General features: G+C 42.1%; 1 protein-coding gene across 1 annotated transcript in view; it reads right to left on the bottom strand.

Annotated features, from left to right (window-relative positions):
- Window positions 1–16,318, bottom strand: part of LOC141489080 (uncharacterized) — a 33,059-nt gene that overhangs the window by 11,994 nt on the left and 4,747 nt on the right. The window contains 1 exon segment of the mRNA XM_074189721.1: window positions 12,845–14,830. Coding sequence (XP_074045822.1) covers window positions 12,845–14,830 — 1,986 coding nt within the window.

The following is a 16,318-nucleotide window of genomic DNA, read 5'->3' as shown; positions in this document are numbered from 1 at the left end:
GGGATGGGGAAAATATTAATAGAGAATAGTATGGGGTAAGGGTTATTAATTAGATAGTAACCCTGACCAATGGTTGGCATAAAGGAGAGGAACAAGTTTTTCATATTGCATATAAGACTGGACATTGTTGTAATTCACTTCCTTCTCTCACTAGGAGAGATGGCCCTTCTTTGCAAAGAAATTAATAAAAGCCGTTTTAATCACTCTGGACTAAGTATTTATAATTATGAGCCATCGATAATAGATATGTTATGAAGTAGGAGCTTTAAAAAAAACAAACATTAAGAATTTACTGTGGGCAGAGAGGATATGGCCCCTGCCAGTTCAGGAAGAGTGAAATCTGGTGTACAGGAGAGTTCTCACCAGAAGAAGAAAGACAGAAGTCTACTGGTTTTCCTGGGGATCTTTGATCTGAGGGTCCAAGGAGAATAAAACCCATAGCCTCAGGGCCAGCACCAGGGAGCTAGAGGGATTTCCATTTGTTCAAAGCAAAGATCTTTCACCTGGGAATACAAAATAAATATTCTTAATGATCACAAAGAATTTGGAACTCTCCAGATAATTTCACATATTATTGTACCACAAGCCAAAACTTGGCTCAACATTTCAGACCTCCCACAGTCCCAGGAAGGAGGTCTGTAAAAATAGAACCCTCGGGGTGGGGTGGGGGCAGCTGCACTTACCTAGAAAGATGAGCTTCTCATGGTTCTCCAACATCACATCCCTATACAGGGTCCTCTGGGCAGGTTCCAGACGATGCCACTGTTCCTGGGTGAAGTCCACAACCACATCCCTGAAGGTCATAGGGGCCTGAATCAAACATATTCCTGCTTGACCAGGGGCCTAACTGAGCTGCATAAAGACTTATGTTCACATAGACAAATCCTATAAATGAAGCCCAAGAAAGTTGTGTGCTCTGCCCCAATGCCCCAGGTCGTACAACAGACTCACTTATTGTTATCAGTGTATCAGTGATCTGGCCAAAAGACTCGATTCAGTCAATGACTGCATTGTAGAAATCAAAATCCACTACAAGTCCATATTCACTTAGGAGGCAGAGTCCCACAAATGCAATAGCATGATGATAGGAGCTCCAATTCTCAACTGCTAATTCTTAATTCTCTCTGTCTCTCTGATTCTGTCTCTCTTAATCTGTTACACACACACACACACACACACACACACACACACACACACACAGATACCCCAACTACTCCCCTTTGTACTATGGAGAGCTGAACTTAATATCTACTTGTCATGTTAGTATAATCTACGTGCAGAGAATCGTGTTTCCAAGGTAGTTATTGTTTCCAATGCCTTCATGGACAGGGACCTTTTTAGAGAGAAGATTCTACAGTGAAGACAGTAGCTCCCTTATCCCTTTGCAGTTTTTGTGGTCCTTATTTACAAAATCCCAAAAGAACCTACAAAGCCAACACGCAGGTAGCCTCCTCTTGGTTCACATCAAAGCAGGGAACAAATAAAGACAGTTAAAGGAGCATCCCTGTTCCAATCTTCATTCCCCTGCTATAACTGGTCATACTTTCATTTCTTACAGTGGTTTGCATAGAGTTCTCAACCCATAGTCTGCTGCAGTCCATTCCCCACATATCTCTTCCCTCTCCTTTGCTTGAACTACAGAGGGAGGGTCCCACCATTGGCTGCCATAAAGCCCCAAGAAGTGGGCTTCTGTTTCAGGCTGAAGCTTGGGGTCAGCCCCATGTCCCAGACCTTGCACAGCCTTCTTTCTTCCAGTTCTGCATTGAGATCGTTTTCCATTTGCATGGTCCAGCCAAGAGATCTGTGATCAGGAGACAAATCCATGACCAGGCCATACAACTATGTATCATATTCTTCAATGCCTTGATTTTTCCTTTGGGGTCTGCTGAGACCTCAGTCTCTTTTAAGAGGCTCAACAATCTGGGCCTTGAGGGACCAGAGCAGCAATCTCCTTAAATGGGAGCCAGGGGAAGTTTCCCTGAGGGAACTCTTCTTCCAAACGAGCCCTCTCCAGGGTGGTGATCTCAGGTTTTGTTTTAAGGCTTGCTTGATATAAAAATTCAGGACCTCACCCAACAGTTTTCTCAGCCATAATTCTATCAAATAGACATACTGATGGAAGAGAGCCTTCATAATTAATTTACAATCCATAATCAATCACCCCAGGAGTCTTCTCTTTTCTGAACCTTTCCCTCAACTGCATTGACTGTCAAATGGAGGTATGCTGTAGGATACCACTGTTCCAAGTATAAGTTTTTTCTCTTAAGAATTTTGAGGAGATGGGAAAGTTTTAACAGGAATAAGAAACTACTAGAATCCTTAGGCAAGGTCTTTAAAGAAGTAAGACTATCCCTCTCTGTCATCAACAAGAATGGCTGGAGGCTTCGGGCAGAGGATGACTGAGACTCAAGTCCCAAGAAGGAAACGAACTGTGTCTATACATTGAGAAATGAAATGCATGAGATGATGCACAGGCAAGAGAAGGGACCGAACTCACCTGAACCTTGGTTGTGGGGAGTCCAGAAGTCACTGCCTCCTCGTCCTCTACAATGTGGTCCAGGAGAAGCCCAGAGGTTGGAGGTGGCTGAGCTGAAGAAGGAAGAAGAGGTCAAGGGAAAGATGGGCCCTTTCCTGCAGTTCCCCAGGCCTACCTCCCCTCCTCCTAGTTCTGCACTGTCAACAACAACATTGTTGGCTAAGTGACTGAAGAAAGGCCTTGGGAGGCTGAGAAAGCTGGAGTGAAATCTTGAAAAGAAAGAGCTTGGTGCTCATACCTGCTCTCTTGGACCTCTCCCTTGAGAACACTCTCGAGGAAGCTTACCCATGGATCCCCCAACACTTCTTTAATGCTCACCTCTCTCCCCAAGCATGTGGGTTGAGTCCTTCATGGTACCCGACTCGGCTCTGGGTCAAGATGTACCACCAGTCCTGCCGGAAAGCTGTGATGGAAGGTCTCAGGGCATGAGTCTTCTCCCAGGTGGACTGCTTTTTTTGTGGCAATATCTTTCAAGACCTTCACCTTCTAAGAATGCTGGACCTAGGGATGCAATAGTAAGATCACTTCAACTAAGACCTTCACCCTTGGGCCCTGATCCATGAAATATCCAACTGACACTGAAAGCTGAGCCTCTGAAGGGCCTCCCTGGCACCTGACACTACTTATACCAAGTGGACCCAAGAGTCATTTATACCAAAGAAAAGATGGCAGCAGCAGGAGAGGCCAAGAGTTCATGATCACAACTCATAACTCAGGGTCTTCTAAGCCAGTACAGACCCTGAATGTATAAATGGGAGGGAAAGCAGTTTCTATCATTAAAAGAAACATTAAGAAATTCCCACACACTGTGAGGGAATTAAAGGCTTGTGGGTCCAAGGCTGGCCTTTGGTGGTGAATTTTTGGGCCACACCAATGGCCAAGACCTATTTACTAAGGTATAGAAAGGTTGAGGATCTCTCAGTTTCCCCAGATGACATTAAATTAGCATGTAGGGAAATTTTTTAAAGGATAACATCTAATGAATGTTCAAAAGTAAAGGATGCTGATGTTCATCAAACTAAAGAAAAACTTAACAGTAATTTAAATTTAACTACACTTGGTTTTTACAAAAACAAACTTTGCAACCAGTTCTTTTTTTTTAAAGTTTTTGTAAGTGGCTTATGCAAGGCCACACAGCTAGGTAATTATTAAGTGTCTGAGACTGGATTTGAACCCAGGTACTCCCGACTCCAGGGCTGGTGCTTAATCCACTGTGCCACCTAGCCACCCCAGAAAATAAGTTCATTTGACCCAGGTCAGTCTGAGAGGGCAAAACTTTTCCAAGCAACTCAACTGAGATGAACCTCTCTCAATCTCTCAACAGGGATTTATTTATTAGGCAGGTGCCTTGGATCCGTTACTGGAAAGACCAAAGCCAGAATGCATCATTGCTTGCAAAGTGCTTCTGTCCTTTTGAGGAAAACAATGCATGCATGAGAGAGACAAAACATATCCATGTATATGTAGACACAAAATAAAGAGAGAATTTCAGAAGGGGGCAGGAATGGCTTCCAGGAGAGGGGGCTCTTGAGCTGAGTTATGGAAAAAAGGAAAGTATATGAAATATCCTTTGTTGTTATGAACAGCAAGGACCCCAGGGGAGTGCAACAGAAAGGGAGCTTGGAGCTTGGAGCCAGGATGGACTGGGATTTGTTTCTCTAAATGTAGAGGCAAGATGTTTCTCTAGGGAAGTGGTGTGGTCAGACTTGTGACCTATGGTTCTGGGGGGATTTTTTTTTTTTTAGTTTTTGCAAGGCAATGACTTGCCCAAGATCACACAGCTAGGTAATTAAGTATCTGAGGCTGCATTTGAACTCAGATCTTCCTGACTCCGTGGCTGGTGCTCTAACGACTGTGCTACCTAGCTGCCTGGGGTGGATTATTTTTAATTAAACATTTATTAAGTATTTATTTTGGGCAAATAATTGCTGGGGGTGATACAATGTTTGATTGAGACAAGATCCCTGCTGGCCTCAGGAGGTTTTCATTTTAGAGGGAGTCAAATCCTGGCAAAGAAGAGGTCCTGGGAATATCAGAAGGGAAGGAAGCACATAGGATCACAGAGGAGAAAGTCATAAAGACTGTATGACCAAAAATGATCTGGAATGCTCCCAAAGTGATGCAGTCTTGAATATTCTTGTACCACAAGCTCAGCATTTTAGACTGCCCATATCCCCCCCAAGGGAGCTCACCAGACCCCCCCCCCCCAGTGTCCTGGGGGCAGCTTTGCTTACTCAGGGAGATGAGGTTCTTAGAGTTCTCCAACATCACACTCCTGTAGAGGGTCTTCTGGGAAGGCTCCAGGAATATCCACTCCTCTCCAGTGAAGTCCACAGCCTCGTCATTGATTCCTGAATCAAATATGTTCCTGTTTGGTCAGGGAATATGCTCTCCAGATATTTCTAGATTGCTTCCTAATGATGCCACTCCATTTGTACTATATCAAGCAGATGTGCCTTGGATTCCCTAAGTTTTGGAACTGGGCTCTCCTCCTGTGAAGTCTTTAAACAAAATCCAGAGTTGCTGAAGAGTTATATGGCATGGATTCCTTTCCTGAATGGGCTGGACTAGACAAAATCCCATTTGACCCTTCAGCTCCAGGATGCTGAGAAGAGCATCGTAACAACTTCTTTCTCCAAGAAAAGCTGGCATTTTCAAGCAAACCACAGAAAGGAACCAGCGGGGGCGGCTAGGTGGCACAGTGGATAAAGCACTGGTCTTGGAGTCAGGAGTACCTGGGTTCAAATCTGGTCTCAGACACTTATAATTACCTAACTGTGTGGCCTTGGGCAAGCCACTTAACCCCATTTGCCTTGCAAAAACCTAAAAAAAAAAAAAAAAAAAGGAACCAGCACCCACCTGATAATTAGGTCCTGAGCATTAGTGATAACCATACTCCAAAAGTAATTTCCAGTTAGCTGAATTGTAGGAATCATCCTTCATTTGAGATCAACCTACAAACAGGAACTCAAAAGAGATACTACAGGGGCGGCTAGGTGGTGCAGTGGATAAAGCACCGACCCTGGAGTCAGGAGTACCTGGGTTCAAATCCGGTCTCAGACACTTAATAATTACCTAGCTGTGTGGCCTTGGGCAAGTCACTTAACCCCGTTTGCCTATCAAAAGCCTAAAAAAACACACACATACACACACAAAAAAACAGAGATACTACAGAGACTTTGTAATCTCTTTATGATTGATCCTTTCCCACCCAGCTATTCTCCCAGATGCATTGTGGTCTCCAGACACATACTTCCTCAGTACTCCTTTGAGACTCTTCTTCACTTTGCCTGGAGAGGGTGGGGGAGAACCCTGGAGGGCTCCTCTCAAATCCTCTATTGACTGAGGGGGGCTCAGGGTTGCCACCTTATCTGACCAGCACCAGAACCTTGTGGAGACTGCAAGGTTGTTTGGATAGCCTTCAGAACCTTAATGTCTTTTTTTTTTAGTTTTTGCAAGGCAATGGGGTTAAGTGACTTGCCCAAGGCCACACAGCTAGGTAATTATTAAGTGTCTGAGGCCCGATTTGAACTCAGGTACTCCTGACTCCAGGGCCAGTGCTTTATCCACTGCACCACCTAGTTGCCACTGTTCTAAGAATTTTAAGAGAGAAAAGAGATGGATAAAGACTAAAGAAATATGTGAACATAGAGGAGCAATGGCACAGGGGGAGGGGGGAATACCTACAAATAACAGAAACTTCCAGGTCCTGAAAAGGAAATAAAGGTGGGGGGGTAGAGAAGAAAAGAACTCTAGTCTAAGGGATTGTCTTTGATTACCTTAGACAGTTGGGGAATGGTGGCCCAGACTGTGATCCAAAAAGTAATTGACTTTTATTGCAATATTAGAAAATACAAGAGACAATTTCGGAGAATCCTGGGTATAAAAACAGTTACAGAATCAAAGAAGAATTTCTACAATGATAACAACATTGTAATTACAAACTAAAATGTGAAAAGATTTCAGAACTGGCATCTATGCCCTGGTCATGTCCATATGCAGAGGGTGAGCCTGGAAGGGTGAAGGCAGGTGGTCACCTTCTGACAGAGATAGACACGGACATTTGGGTCTCAGGCCCTTTTTGTGGTGAGCCTTTTCTTCCTCTCAGTTTTTAATGGGGAGCAGGGCAGGGATTGGCAGGTTAGTGAAAACTTTCAGATGCACAAGAGAACAGATGGGGGGGTTTAGAAGGTAGCCTAGAGGAGAAGGATGGTTGGGGAAAGTGATGGGTGCAATTTACTGCACTTTTTAGAAAAAAAAAGATGAGGCATGAATTGGAGATTCATGGTTTCATATCGAATTCTCTTTTTCATGTTTTACTTGGTGTTTGGAAATCCTCATTTAGGAGGGTTTAATTCAGAATAAATTATTTTCAAAATTCTGAATCCACTTAAATCTGTAATTTCCTCATTTTCTTCAATGCATCCTCTTGTGACTGACCACAAGCCCTTTTATCATCTTGGATGGTCAATCGCCTTCCTCATACTGGAAGCAATGCTCCCTCTCTACCCTGAGCAATTTCATGGTTTGAAATGATCCTCAAGAGGACAAAATTAAACTCAGTCAAAGCCTGGTTGTGAGGAGCCAGACATCATTCTCATCTGCCAGGTTGCTTTCTTGTGGTGGGGGCCTCTTTGAGAAAGCCAGGCTGGAGGGGGAGAAAGAAGTCTTGGGGGAGCAAGCCTTCCACAAAGCTCTCAAATAAAGCATCTGTCAGGATCCCAGTCTCCTTCATTCTCCAGCCCTGCTGCATTGTCAGCCCCCCACTCTATAACAGCCTTCTACCGGCTCCCTCTAGTCTTCCCAAGTGGCCACCAGATGCTGAATGAAATCAGGAAACTGGATTTAACTAGATGCACAGCAAATTTGTCCGGCTTTCACCAAGCCCCTCCTACTACCACCAATTCTTTCTAGAAGCATTGGCACACAGTAGGTGCTCAATAAATGTTTACTGACTGAGTAACCACCTGTTTGAACATAAGCACCTCAGAGGTCAACCAGGAGGTACAGGTGAACGGGGCTTAAGAAGGAGTATGTGAGCAGTTGAGAGAAGAGCAAGGCAAGTAAGGACTTCGGTTGGGTTCTGCCATTGCTCAACTCTTCCCCCACAGGCACCACCCCCAGACCCAGCCTTTTCTTCCTCTCAAACCTCCATGACATCATTTCCCTCTCTCCTCCTGTCCCCCAGGCAGCCCTTTTCTTGATCCTCTCCCATGCTCTCCATCCCTCCACCATACTATCTGCTCTAGAAATGGTCAACTCCATCATCTTCCCCTCAAACCTTCAACCTTTCCCATGTACTGGGCCTTTCTCTACATGCTTAAAACAAGCCCAAATCTCCTTTATCCTTAAAATACACACACACACACACACACACACACACACACACAGAACCACCTCCTTTACTAAGCCCTCCCACCCTGCCCGGAGTGTTCCCTCCCTTTTCTTCCTTTTTTTTTCATCCAAACTCCTCAGAAAGGCTGTTTCCACTCCCCCTATTCTTAACAGACTTCTCGTCCCTCTGCAGTCTGACTTCCAGTTCCTCACTCCCCTGGAGGTGCTCTCCCCAAAGGTACCAAGATCTCTCAAGGGCCAAATCTCATGGTCTTTTTCTCAGCCTCCACCATTTTTGACCATCTGCTCCTCCTCATTCTTGGTCCTCTGCTTCCTAAGCCTGCTGCTTCATCTTCCTCAAGGTTCTTAGCCTGGGCTTTCTTCTCTCTGTACTCACTTTCTGTGGCCTCACCCACTCCCAAATGGCTCTTATCTGCTAGTTGATTGTGTCTGACCCAGGACAGATTGCCTCCCCGTCCCCAATACATCTGGATGCTCACTTCCTCTGCTCTCTGGTACTACAGCCAATTTTGCCAAGGTCACCCAGTCCTGACTGGGCTCTCCCTGCTTGGGCTTTGCTTGGGCACCCCACCAGCGGTGCCAGCGGCTGCTCCTTCCTCAGCTGCTGCTCTCAGGTCCTGGGGGAAAATCTCAGGGTAGTAGTGTTCTCCTGGGAGTGTCCTCTATATCCTTCACCTCCCTGGAAAGCCGAGGCCTGGGAGAGCAAAAGCAAGGTCACTTTAACCCATCCCTTCTCTCTGGGGCTCAGATCCCCATCCCCATCCCTGGAACACTCTGCTGGGAGTTAGAGGAGCCAGAAAAAGTTTGGAGACAGCTGGAGGGAGCAAGGAATCATAATCCTATGGTGTAACGCAAGGTCTTTTGGAGCCAGCCTCAGGCCCTGGACCCATAAAAGGGCTGATAATGAATTTTTCTTTTATTCAGGAAATGAAGAAAGAAAAGCTACAGTATGTGGCCTGCTGAGGTGGACCAAATCCTCCAGAGCTGGCACAGTAATCCAAGCCCCAGAAGGCTGGCCTTTCAGTGTGTGGACAGGTAACAACAGCTGTGTCTGGGGTGGGCAGATGTTACAGCCCCCCATCCCCCCAACTCCTAGGCAGGCCCAACAGATTTCATCAGGGTGGGCATCCAGGGAATTCTTTGTCAAGGTGAACATTTGCTGAACTAAGAATAGTGTTTTTATTCATCAAACTAAGGAAACTGAAATGTTTCATTTTAGTCAAGGCAGCTCTATGTCATAGTAGATAGAGTACTGGGTCTGGAGTCTACCTTCAGATACTTCTTAGCTGTGTGACCTTGAGCAAGTCCCTCACCCTGTTCCTGTTTCAGTTTTCTATTCTTTTTTTGAGGGGTTGTTGCAAGGAAATGGGGTAAAAATGACTTGACCAAGGTCATGCAACTAAGTATTAATTACCTAAGGCAAGATTTGAACCCAGGTCCTCCTGTCTCCAGAGGTGGTGCTCTATCCACTGGGACACTTAGCCGCCCCTGCCTTAGTTTTCTTTTTGTGAGGATCAAAGGAAATGTTATTTGTAAAGTGCTATAGAAATGTGAGCTGTTGGGGCAGCTAGGTAGTGTAGTGGATAGAGCACTGGCCCTGGAGTCAGGAGGACCTGGGTTCAAATCCAGTCTCAGACACTTAATAATTACCTAGTCGTGTGGCCTTGGGCAAGCCACTTAACCCCATTTGCCTTGCAAAAAACCAAAAGAAAAGAAAACTACCATTGCAAGTAGTTGGAAAAATAAATATTTAATTAAAACAAAAAAAAAAAAAAGAAGAGATGGAGGAAGGAAATGGCAAACAGCCCCCTCCCAGATAATACTAGTGGTTGATCTCAGGGAAGTGTTACTTAGATACTTAGATATAGAAAAGGGCTTGTCAGCGGTCAGCCCAAGCCTTCATATCCCCCTTTCCTTGTCCAGCTGAGCCCTCCCTTCCTTCTCCTCTCCCTGTTGGCCCCATCTGGGTGGCTCAGCTTCCACCTGATTTCGCCTTAACCTTATTTACATGAATTCCCCAGCGTATGACCACATGGTGTTTTGAGAGAAGCTCTTGTCTGACAGGTCCCTGATGCCAAAGAAACCTACCATAACATCATTTTCATTTCCAAATCCTTCTTTCCTCCTTGCCTCCCGGGTATTCATCTCTTGGTATAAGAAGAGAAAAAGAAAAGTTCAATGTTCTTGTTTTTATTATTAACTTAATATCAACACAAACATTTTACATAAAACAGGACTGTATGTGATACTTTGAATACCACATATTAAGATTATTTTTTTACAACAAAAGAGTATATATTAAATTTGATGAAATCATGTCAACAGTACCCTGATTCAGGCCCTGTCTGAACTTCCTGCTGTCTTCTTCAAGGCTTTTAAAAACATTTGATTGATGCTTCTTTCTGTTTTGTGTCATCATCTCTGCCCATCCAATCTCCCCACCCCAGTCCAGAAAAATAAAAGTCCTCCCTTGTAACAAATTGGCAAAACAAATTCACATCAGCTAGGTCTCCATTCCACTACTCAAAACAAATGTACTTTAGCAAGATTACTCCACACAATAATGAAATTTGGTAGTAATTGCAATGTTAAGCCTCCATAATACATGGCCTCCTCATAAAAAGGAAGGCAATACCTTTTCTCATTCCCCACAGTTATGCTGAGTTACTATAATTCCAAGACATTCCCTTTGATTTTTCTATCCTTTCCATTTACCAGCTACCACTTCATGTTGGGTTCCAAGTTCTGCTTAGTTTTTAATCAGTTCATATCAAACTTTCCATATATCTTTGAATTCTTCAGATTTACTATTTTTTTTTTTAGGTTTTTTTGCAAGGCAAATGGGGTTAAGTGGCTTGCCCAAGGCCACACAGCTAGGTAATCATTAAGTGTCTGAGGTTGGATTTGAACTCAGGTACTCCTGACTCCAGGGCCAGTGCTCTATCCACTGAGCCACCTAGCCACCCCAAATTCACTATTTCTTAATGGCACAGAAATATTTCATTATATTCACATGTTCAGCCATTTCTCATTCAACAGGTATCCACTTGGCAATCCCTGTTCTAGATGATGGCATTGCATCCAAAATGAGCAAGGGCAGAGGATCTCTGATGTACAGTGCAGCAAATCCTTGCAGAAGTGCTTTGTCCACATGAACTGCCTTCAAAGGATCTCATTCCTCCTCTATGAGTTCTCTGATACTATGCAAGCATTCTTCAGGCATATCCTCTCAAAGGTAGGGTTTCCTACACTCATGACATCCAAAAGATTTCTCTCCAAGATGTTGTCTTTTATTCTCAAAGAGGATCATGACAATGTATTTAATTGAGGGAGACCTATGTGAAGTCACCGCTACACATTCTCCTCTACCTCTAGCTGGGTACAGTGGCAAGATATGAATCAGAATGGCTGAGGATATTCTGGGAGATCTTGGTCTTTTAAAGCTAAGTCTTTTAAACCAAGGTCTCAATTTGACTGAGGCAATGTCAGTAATTACGGTTAGGTAAGAGAAGAAGCAAAGGATGGTTCCTTTTACCAAGTCAAAAAAGATCAATTTGGGAGGGGAAGGAGTTGTCTTATGAATAATAAGGTTTGTCCTCTGACTGAAGGCTTTCTTAGTCACTATTCAAAGATTTTCTACGTTAATCAAATGTTAACACAGCAAGTTTGGTTGGTGCATAGTAAATAGGTGCTTAACAATAAAGCTTGTTCCTTTTCACTTCCCTAGTATGAATCATCTAATGGTTTTTGAATAAACTACTTTCACCAGATGACTTTTCACTTTCAATACAGGGAAAGCTTTGATTTTACACCAGAAAGAGTTCTCTGATGGATAATGAGTCCTCTTCAGATGAAGCCTTTCCCATTTTCATTAAAAAAACGTTTCTATGTAGTATAAGTAGCTGATGGAAGGGATGTCTTCTTAAGGTAGCAAACTGGAAATAAAAGAGATAACCATTGATGGGAGAAGGGCTAAACAGGTAATGATGCATACATGTTATGTAATATTAAGGTGCTGTAAGAAATGAGAAATACAGAGAAGCATGGGATGCAAGGTAAAGTAAAACCAGAAAAATAACATATGGAGTGACCAGAAGAATGTAAATGGAAAGAACACAAAAGTCTAAACTAAATGCTATGATGACCATGTTTGACTTTGAAGACAAAATATGTAACTGATTCTTTACAGAAGTGGATGACTATGAGTGTGCAACACTACATTTAATTCTGACTTTACAGGGTGCTTTTATTTTACTGAATCATTTTTTCTTTTGTATAAAGGATAGCTTTCTGAGAGATGTTGACACATTAGGAAAAGAAGAAAATCCAAAGCTAGTAATAAAAATTGGTATTTTTTAAAAGATGTTGTTCCTGCCAGTTGAAACTTTTCTCAGATTCACTATATTTAAAATGATTTTACATTATGAATTTCCTGGTGTCTAATAAGGTGCTCTATCTTAAGATTTTTCTTAATCATTATATTAAAAAAGACTCTTCCCAATATACATTCTCCAATGGGTAATAAGTTTTGCCCCTTGGATGAATACCTTACTACACATTTAGCATTCAAAAGGTTCCTCTCCAAGATGAGTTCTCTGGAAAGTAATAATTTTTGATATTCTGATGATGTCTTTTTCACATTCACTATATGGAAAGAATTTCTGATGCTCAGAAGTGTTTTAAGGTGTCCCCTCCAGAAGAAGGCTTTCCCATATTCATGAGATCCAAAGGGTTCATCTCCAATATGTCTTCTGAGCACTTTTCCAGAAAAAACCCCACTTTTTATACTCATTACATGAGAAGAGTTTTACTTCATTATGTATTCACTGATATCTTCTGATAGTTTTTGAATTGCCAAGAACTATCCTAACAAAATTCCTATAAAGTGCCTCTCTCTAGAATAAGTTATCTGATAACTTTGGATTATTTTATTCTTGTTGCAGGTTTAGCTACTTGAATTCTATTCAAAGGGGTTTTCTCCAGTATGAGTTTTTTGATGGGTAATAAGGCTTGCCCTCTGGGTAAAGGCTTTTCCACATTCATTACATTCAAAGGGTTTCTCTCCAGTATGAGTTCTCTGATGGGTAATAAGGTTTCCCCTCTCCCCAAAGCCTTTTCCACAGTCATTACATGCAAAGGGTTTCTCTCCAGTGTGAGTTCTCTGATGCGTAATAAGGCTTGTCCTCCAACTGAAGCCTTTTCCACATTCACTACATTTAAAGGGTTTATCTCCAGTATGAATTCCTTGATGATAAATGAGGTGTCCCTTCTGGCTGAAGCCTTTTCCACATTCATTACACTCATAGGGTTTCTCTCCAGTATGAATTCTTAGATGTCTATTAAGACTTCCCCTGCTACTGAAAGCTTTCTCACATTCATTACATTCAAAGGGTTTCTCTCCAGTGTGAGTTCTCTCATGATGAATGAGAAGTCCCCTCTGGCTAAAGGCTTTCCCACATTCATCACATTCGAAGGGTTTCTCTTCAGTATTGATCATCTGATGTCTATTAAGGTTTCCCTTGTTCCTGAAGGTCTTCCCATATTCAGTGCCTTTGAAAGACTTCTTTCCAGTATGAGTTCTCTGATGATGAATAAGGATTCCTCTTCGGCTAAAGGCTTTTCCACATTCATAGCATTTAAAGGGCTTCTCTCCAGTATGATTTCTCTGATGATCAATAAGAGATCCCCTGTGCCTGAAGGTTTTCCCACAGTCATTACATTCAAAGGGTTTCTCTCCAGTATGGGTTCTCTGATGTCTACTAAGGCTTCCCCTGTCTCTGAAGGCTTTCCTACATTCATGACATTCAAATGGTTTCTCTCCAGTATGAGTTCTCTGATGGGTAATGAGGTTTCCCCTCTCACTGAAAGTTTTCCCACATTCCTTACATGAAAAGGGTTTCTCTCCAGTATGAGTTCTTTGATGAGCAATAAGGTTTCCCCTCCTACTGAAGTCTTTCCCACATTCATTACATTTAAAGGGTTTCTCTCCAGTATGAACTCCTTGATGATTAATGAGGTGCCCCCTCTGACTGAAGCTCTTCCCACATTGATTGCATTTGAACTGTTTCTCTCCACTATGAATTCCTCGATGACTAATAAGGTGTCCCTTCTGGCTGAAAGCCTTCCCACAGTCAGTACATTGAAAAGGTTTCTCTCCAGTATGAATCCTCTTATGTCTATTAAGTCTTTCCTTTATAGTGAAGGATTTCTCACATTCATTACATTTAAAGGGTTTCTCTGCAGAATGACTTCTCTGATGTATAATAAGGTTTGACACAAGACTAAAGTTTTTGCCACATTCATTACATTCAAAGTGTTTTCCTCTAGTATAAATTTTCTTATATTTAGTTGAGATTCCAATGTAGCTGGAAGTTTTCCTGTATTTATTACAATTATATTTCTTTCCAACATGAATTATCTTATGTTCAGTAAGATTTGATCTTTTGCCAAAGATTGTCCCAGCCTCAGTGTGTTCAGATTGTCTTTCTCCAGCATGTATCTTATGAAATTTAATTAGATCTGAGTGGTAACTAAAGGGTTTCTTGTACTTTGTATTCTTCTCTAAGGAGAATGTATTACGTATAAATAGTTTGGAAAAATCCTTGAAACTTTTTCCAGGTTTCTTATATTTATGCAGACTTTTCCCCATAATGCCTTTCCTTAATGCAACCATGTCTGACCTCAAACGAAAACTTCTCTGCAGCATATTACGATTAAGAACACACACTTTATTAGGAGCTTTGTCATGAGTGGTTGTTACTAATCTGAATCCTCTCTCCTGGTTATCCTTCTGTTTCCCTTTATTGACTTGAAACCTCTTGGTTTCTCTCTTCTTGGAATGCTGAGGATTATTCTTTGGAATACATGATGCTCCCATGGAAATGCCTTCTATCAGACTCGGGTACTTTCTTTCAGACCTGGCTTCTTCAATAGAGGAATCTGAAAGAAACAAACAAAAATTGTCACTCACCAGAGTTTGCTGCGCCAAAGGAAAGAATCCTGTTTAGTTCTAGTTTCTGTATCTTTTGTAAAAAGAGCTTGGACCAAGGAGACCAGTGTCTTCAGAAAGTGAATCTAGAATGGGGGAGATCATTACTCTGTTTAGTTCTTGGGTGCCTCAGTATGTGAAGGAGACGGATGAGGGCATCCATAGGAACACAGCACAGTCATGGGCCCTGGAGCTGTCTCACAGAAGGCTCAGCAGAAGGAACTGGGGAGGTTTAGCAGGGAGATTTTCTTTTATTTTTTGACTAGATGTGAGATTTCATTGGCATAGGGAGCTTCCAAGGAGCAACTTCCTAGCACTTTTTTTCCTATTATTGTCAAAGAATTGTCTGATACACTAAGACACTAAACAATTTGCTCCAAGTCACACATTGTTTAAGTGCCAAATGTAGACTTGCCAAAAAGATAACTTACATGGGGCAACTGCTCACAGTGGGATCAGAAGAAGCAATACAAGGACACTCAGGTTTCACATAAGAACTTTGGAATTGATTATGCAGAGACACTGGCATGGACCACCTAGCATGGCATGCCCTCATCAGAGAGGGGGCTATGCTCCAAGAGCAAGGCAGAATGGAAGCAGTTCAAAGGAAACATAAGATGGGCAAGTTTAGAACACCCCATGTGTTCACATGGACTATTTGTGCCCAACCTGTGGTAGAGTATTCCAAGCTCATATTGGTCTGATGAGCCATAGTCAGACATACTGTAACTTGTCTCTAACATAGTGATATTGTTTTGGTCTTCGCTGATAATGAAGGACAAGAACCAACCAATGTAATGCTGCCTCTCTTAAAAGTCTTATGGGGGACCTAATATATGACTTCAATGATTTGAAGGGTCCCCACCTAGGAGAGATATTATGCTTAATCTGCTTGGTTCTAAAAGCCAGATTTGGAAGCAATGGTAGAAGTTGTAAAGAGGAAAATTCAGACCCGATTTAAGGAAATATGCCCAAACAATGGGAACTTTCCAAAAGTGAAATGGGCTGCATTGAAAAAGAATAACTTTTACTGAAGCTCTTCAAGTAGAGGTTTTTAATAATCAGCTTTCCATTGAAATAGATGATCCTGAGCTCCCCTCAGACTCTGTTAATCTCTGACATATCCAAAGTAAAGTAGCTTTCTCAATTATGAAGAGTGGGTATTTTTTATGTGCTCAAGAAATAAGATTATGGAAACAGATTTGATTGTACAAAAATGAAAAAGTGTAAAAGAAAAAATAATTAAAAATCATACACAAACATTTTAAAATCATTTAAGAAGTATATATATATATATATATATATATATATATATATATATATATGTAGAAAAAATAGCTTAAACTATGATTAGGTAGTGGGTTTTTTGTCCTTCATTTTCTAAGAAGACCATGCCATCAGGGAGGTGATATCATGACAAGAATATGAATTGGATTTGA

The sequence above is a fragment of the Macrotis lagotis genome, chromosome 5, assembly GCF_037893015.1.
Source record: "Macrotis lagotis isolate mMagLag1 chromosome 5, bilby.v1.9.chrom.fasta, whole genome shotgun sequence".
Taxonomy (NCBI): Eukaryota; Metazoa; Chordata; class Mammalia; order Peramelemorphia; family Peramelidae; genus Macrotis; species Macrotis lagotis.
Note: the sequence above shows the minus strand (reverse complement) of the source record. Positions and strands in the feature narration are given on the sequence as shown.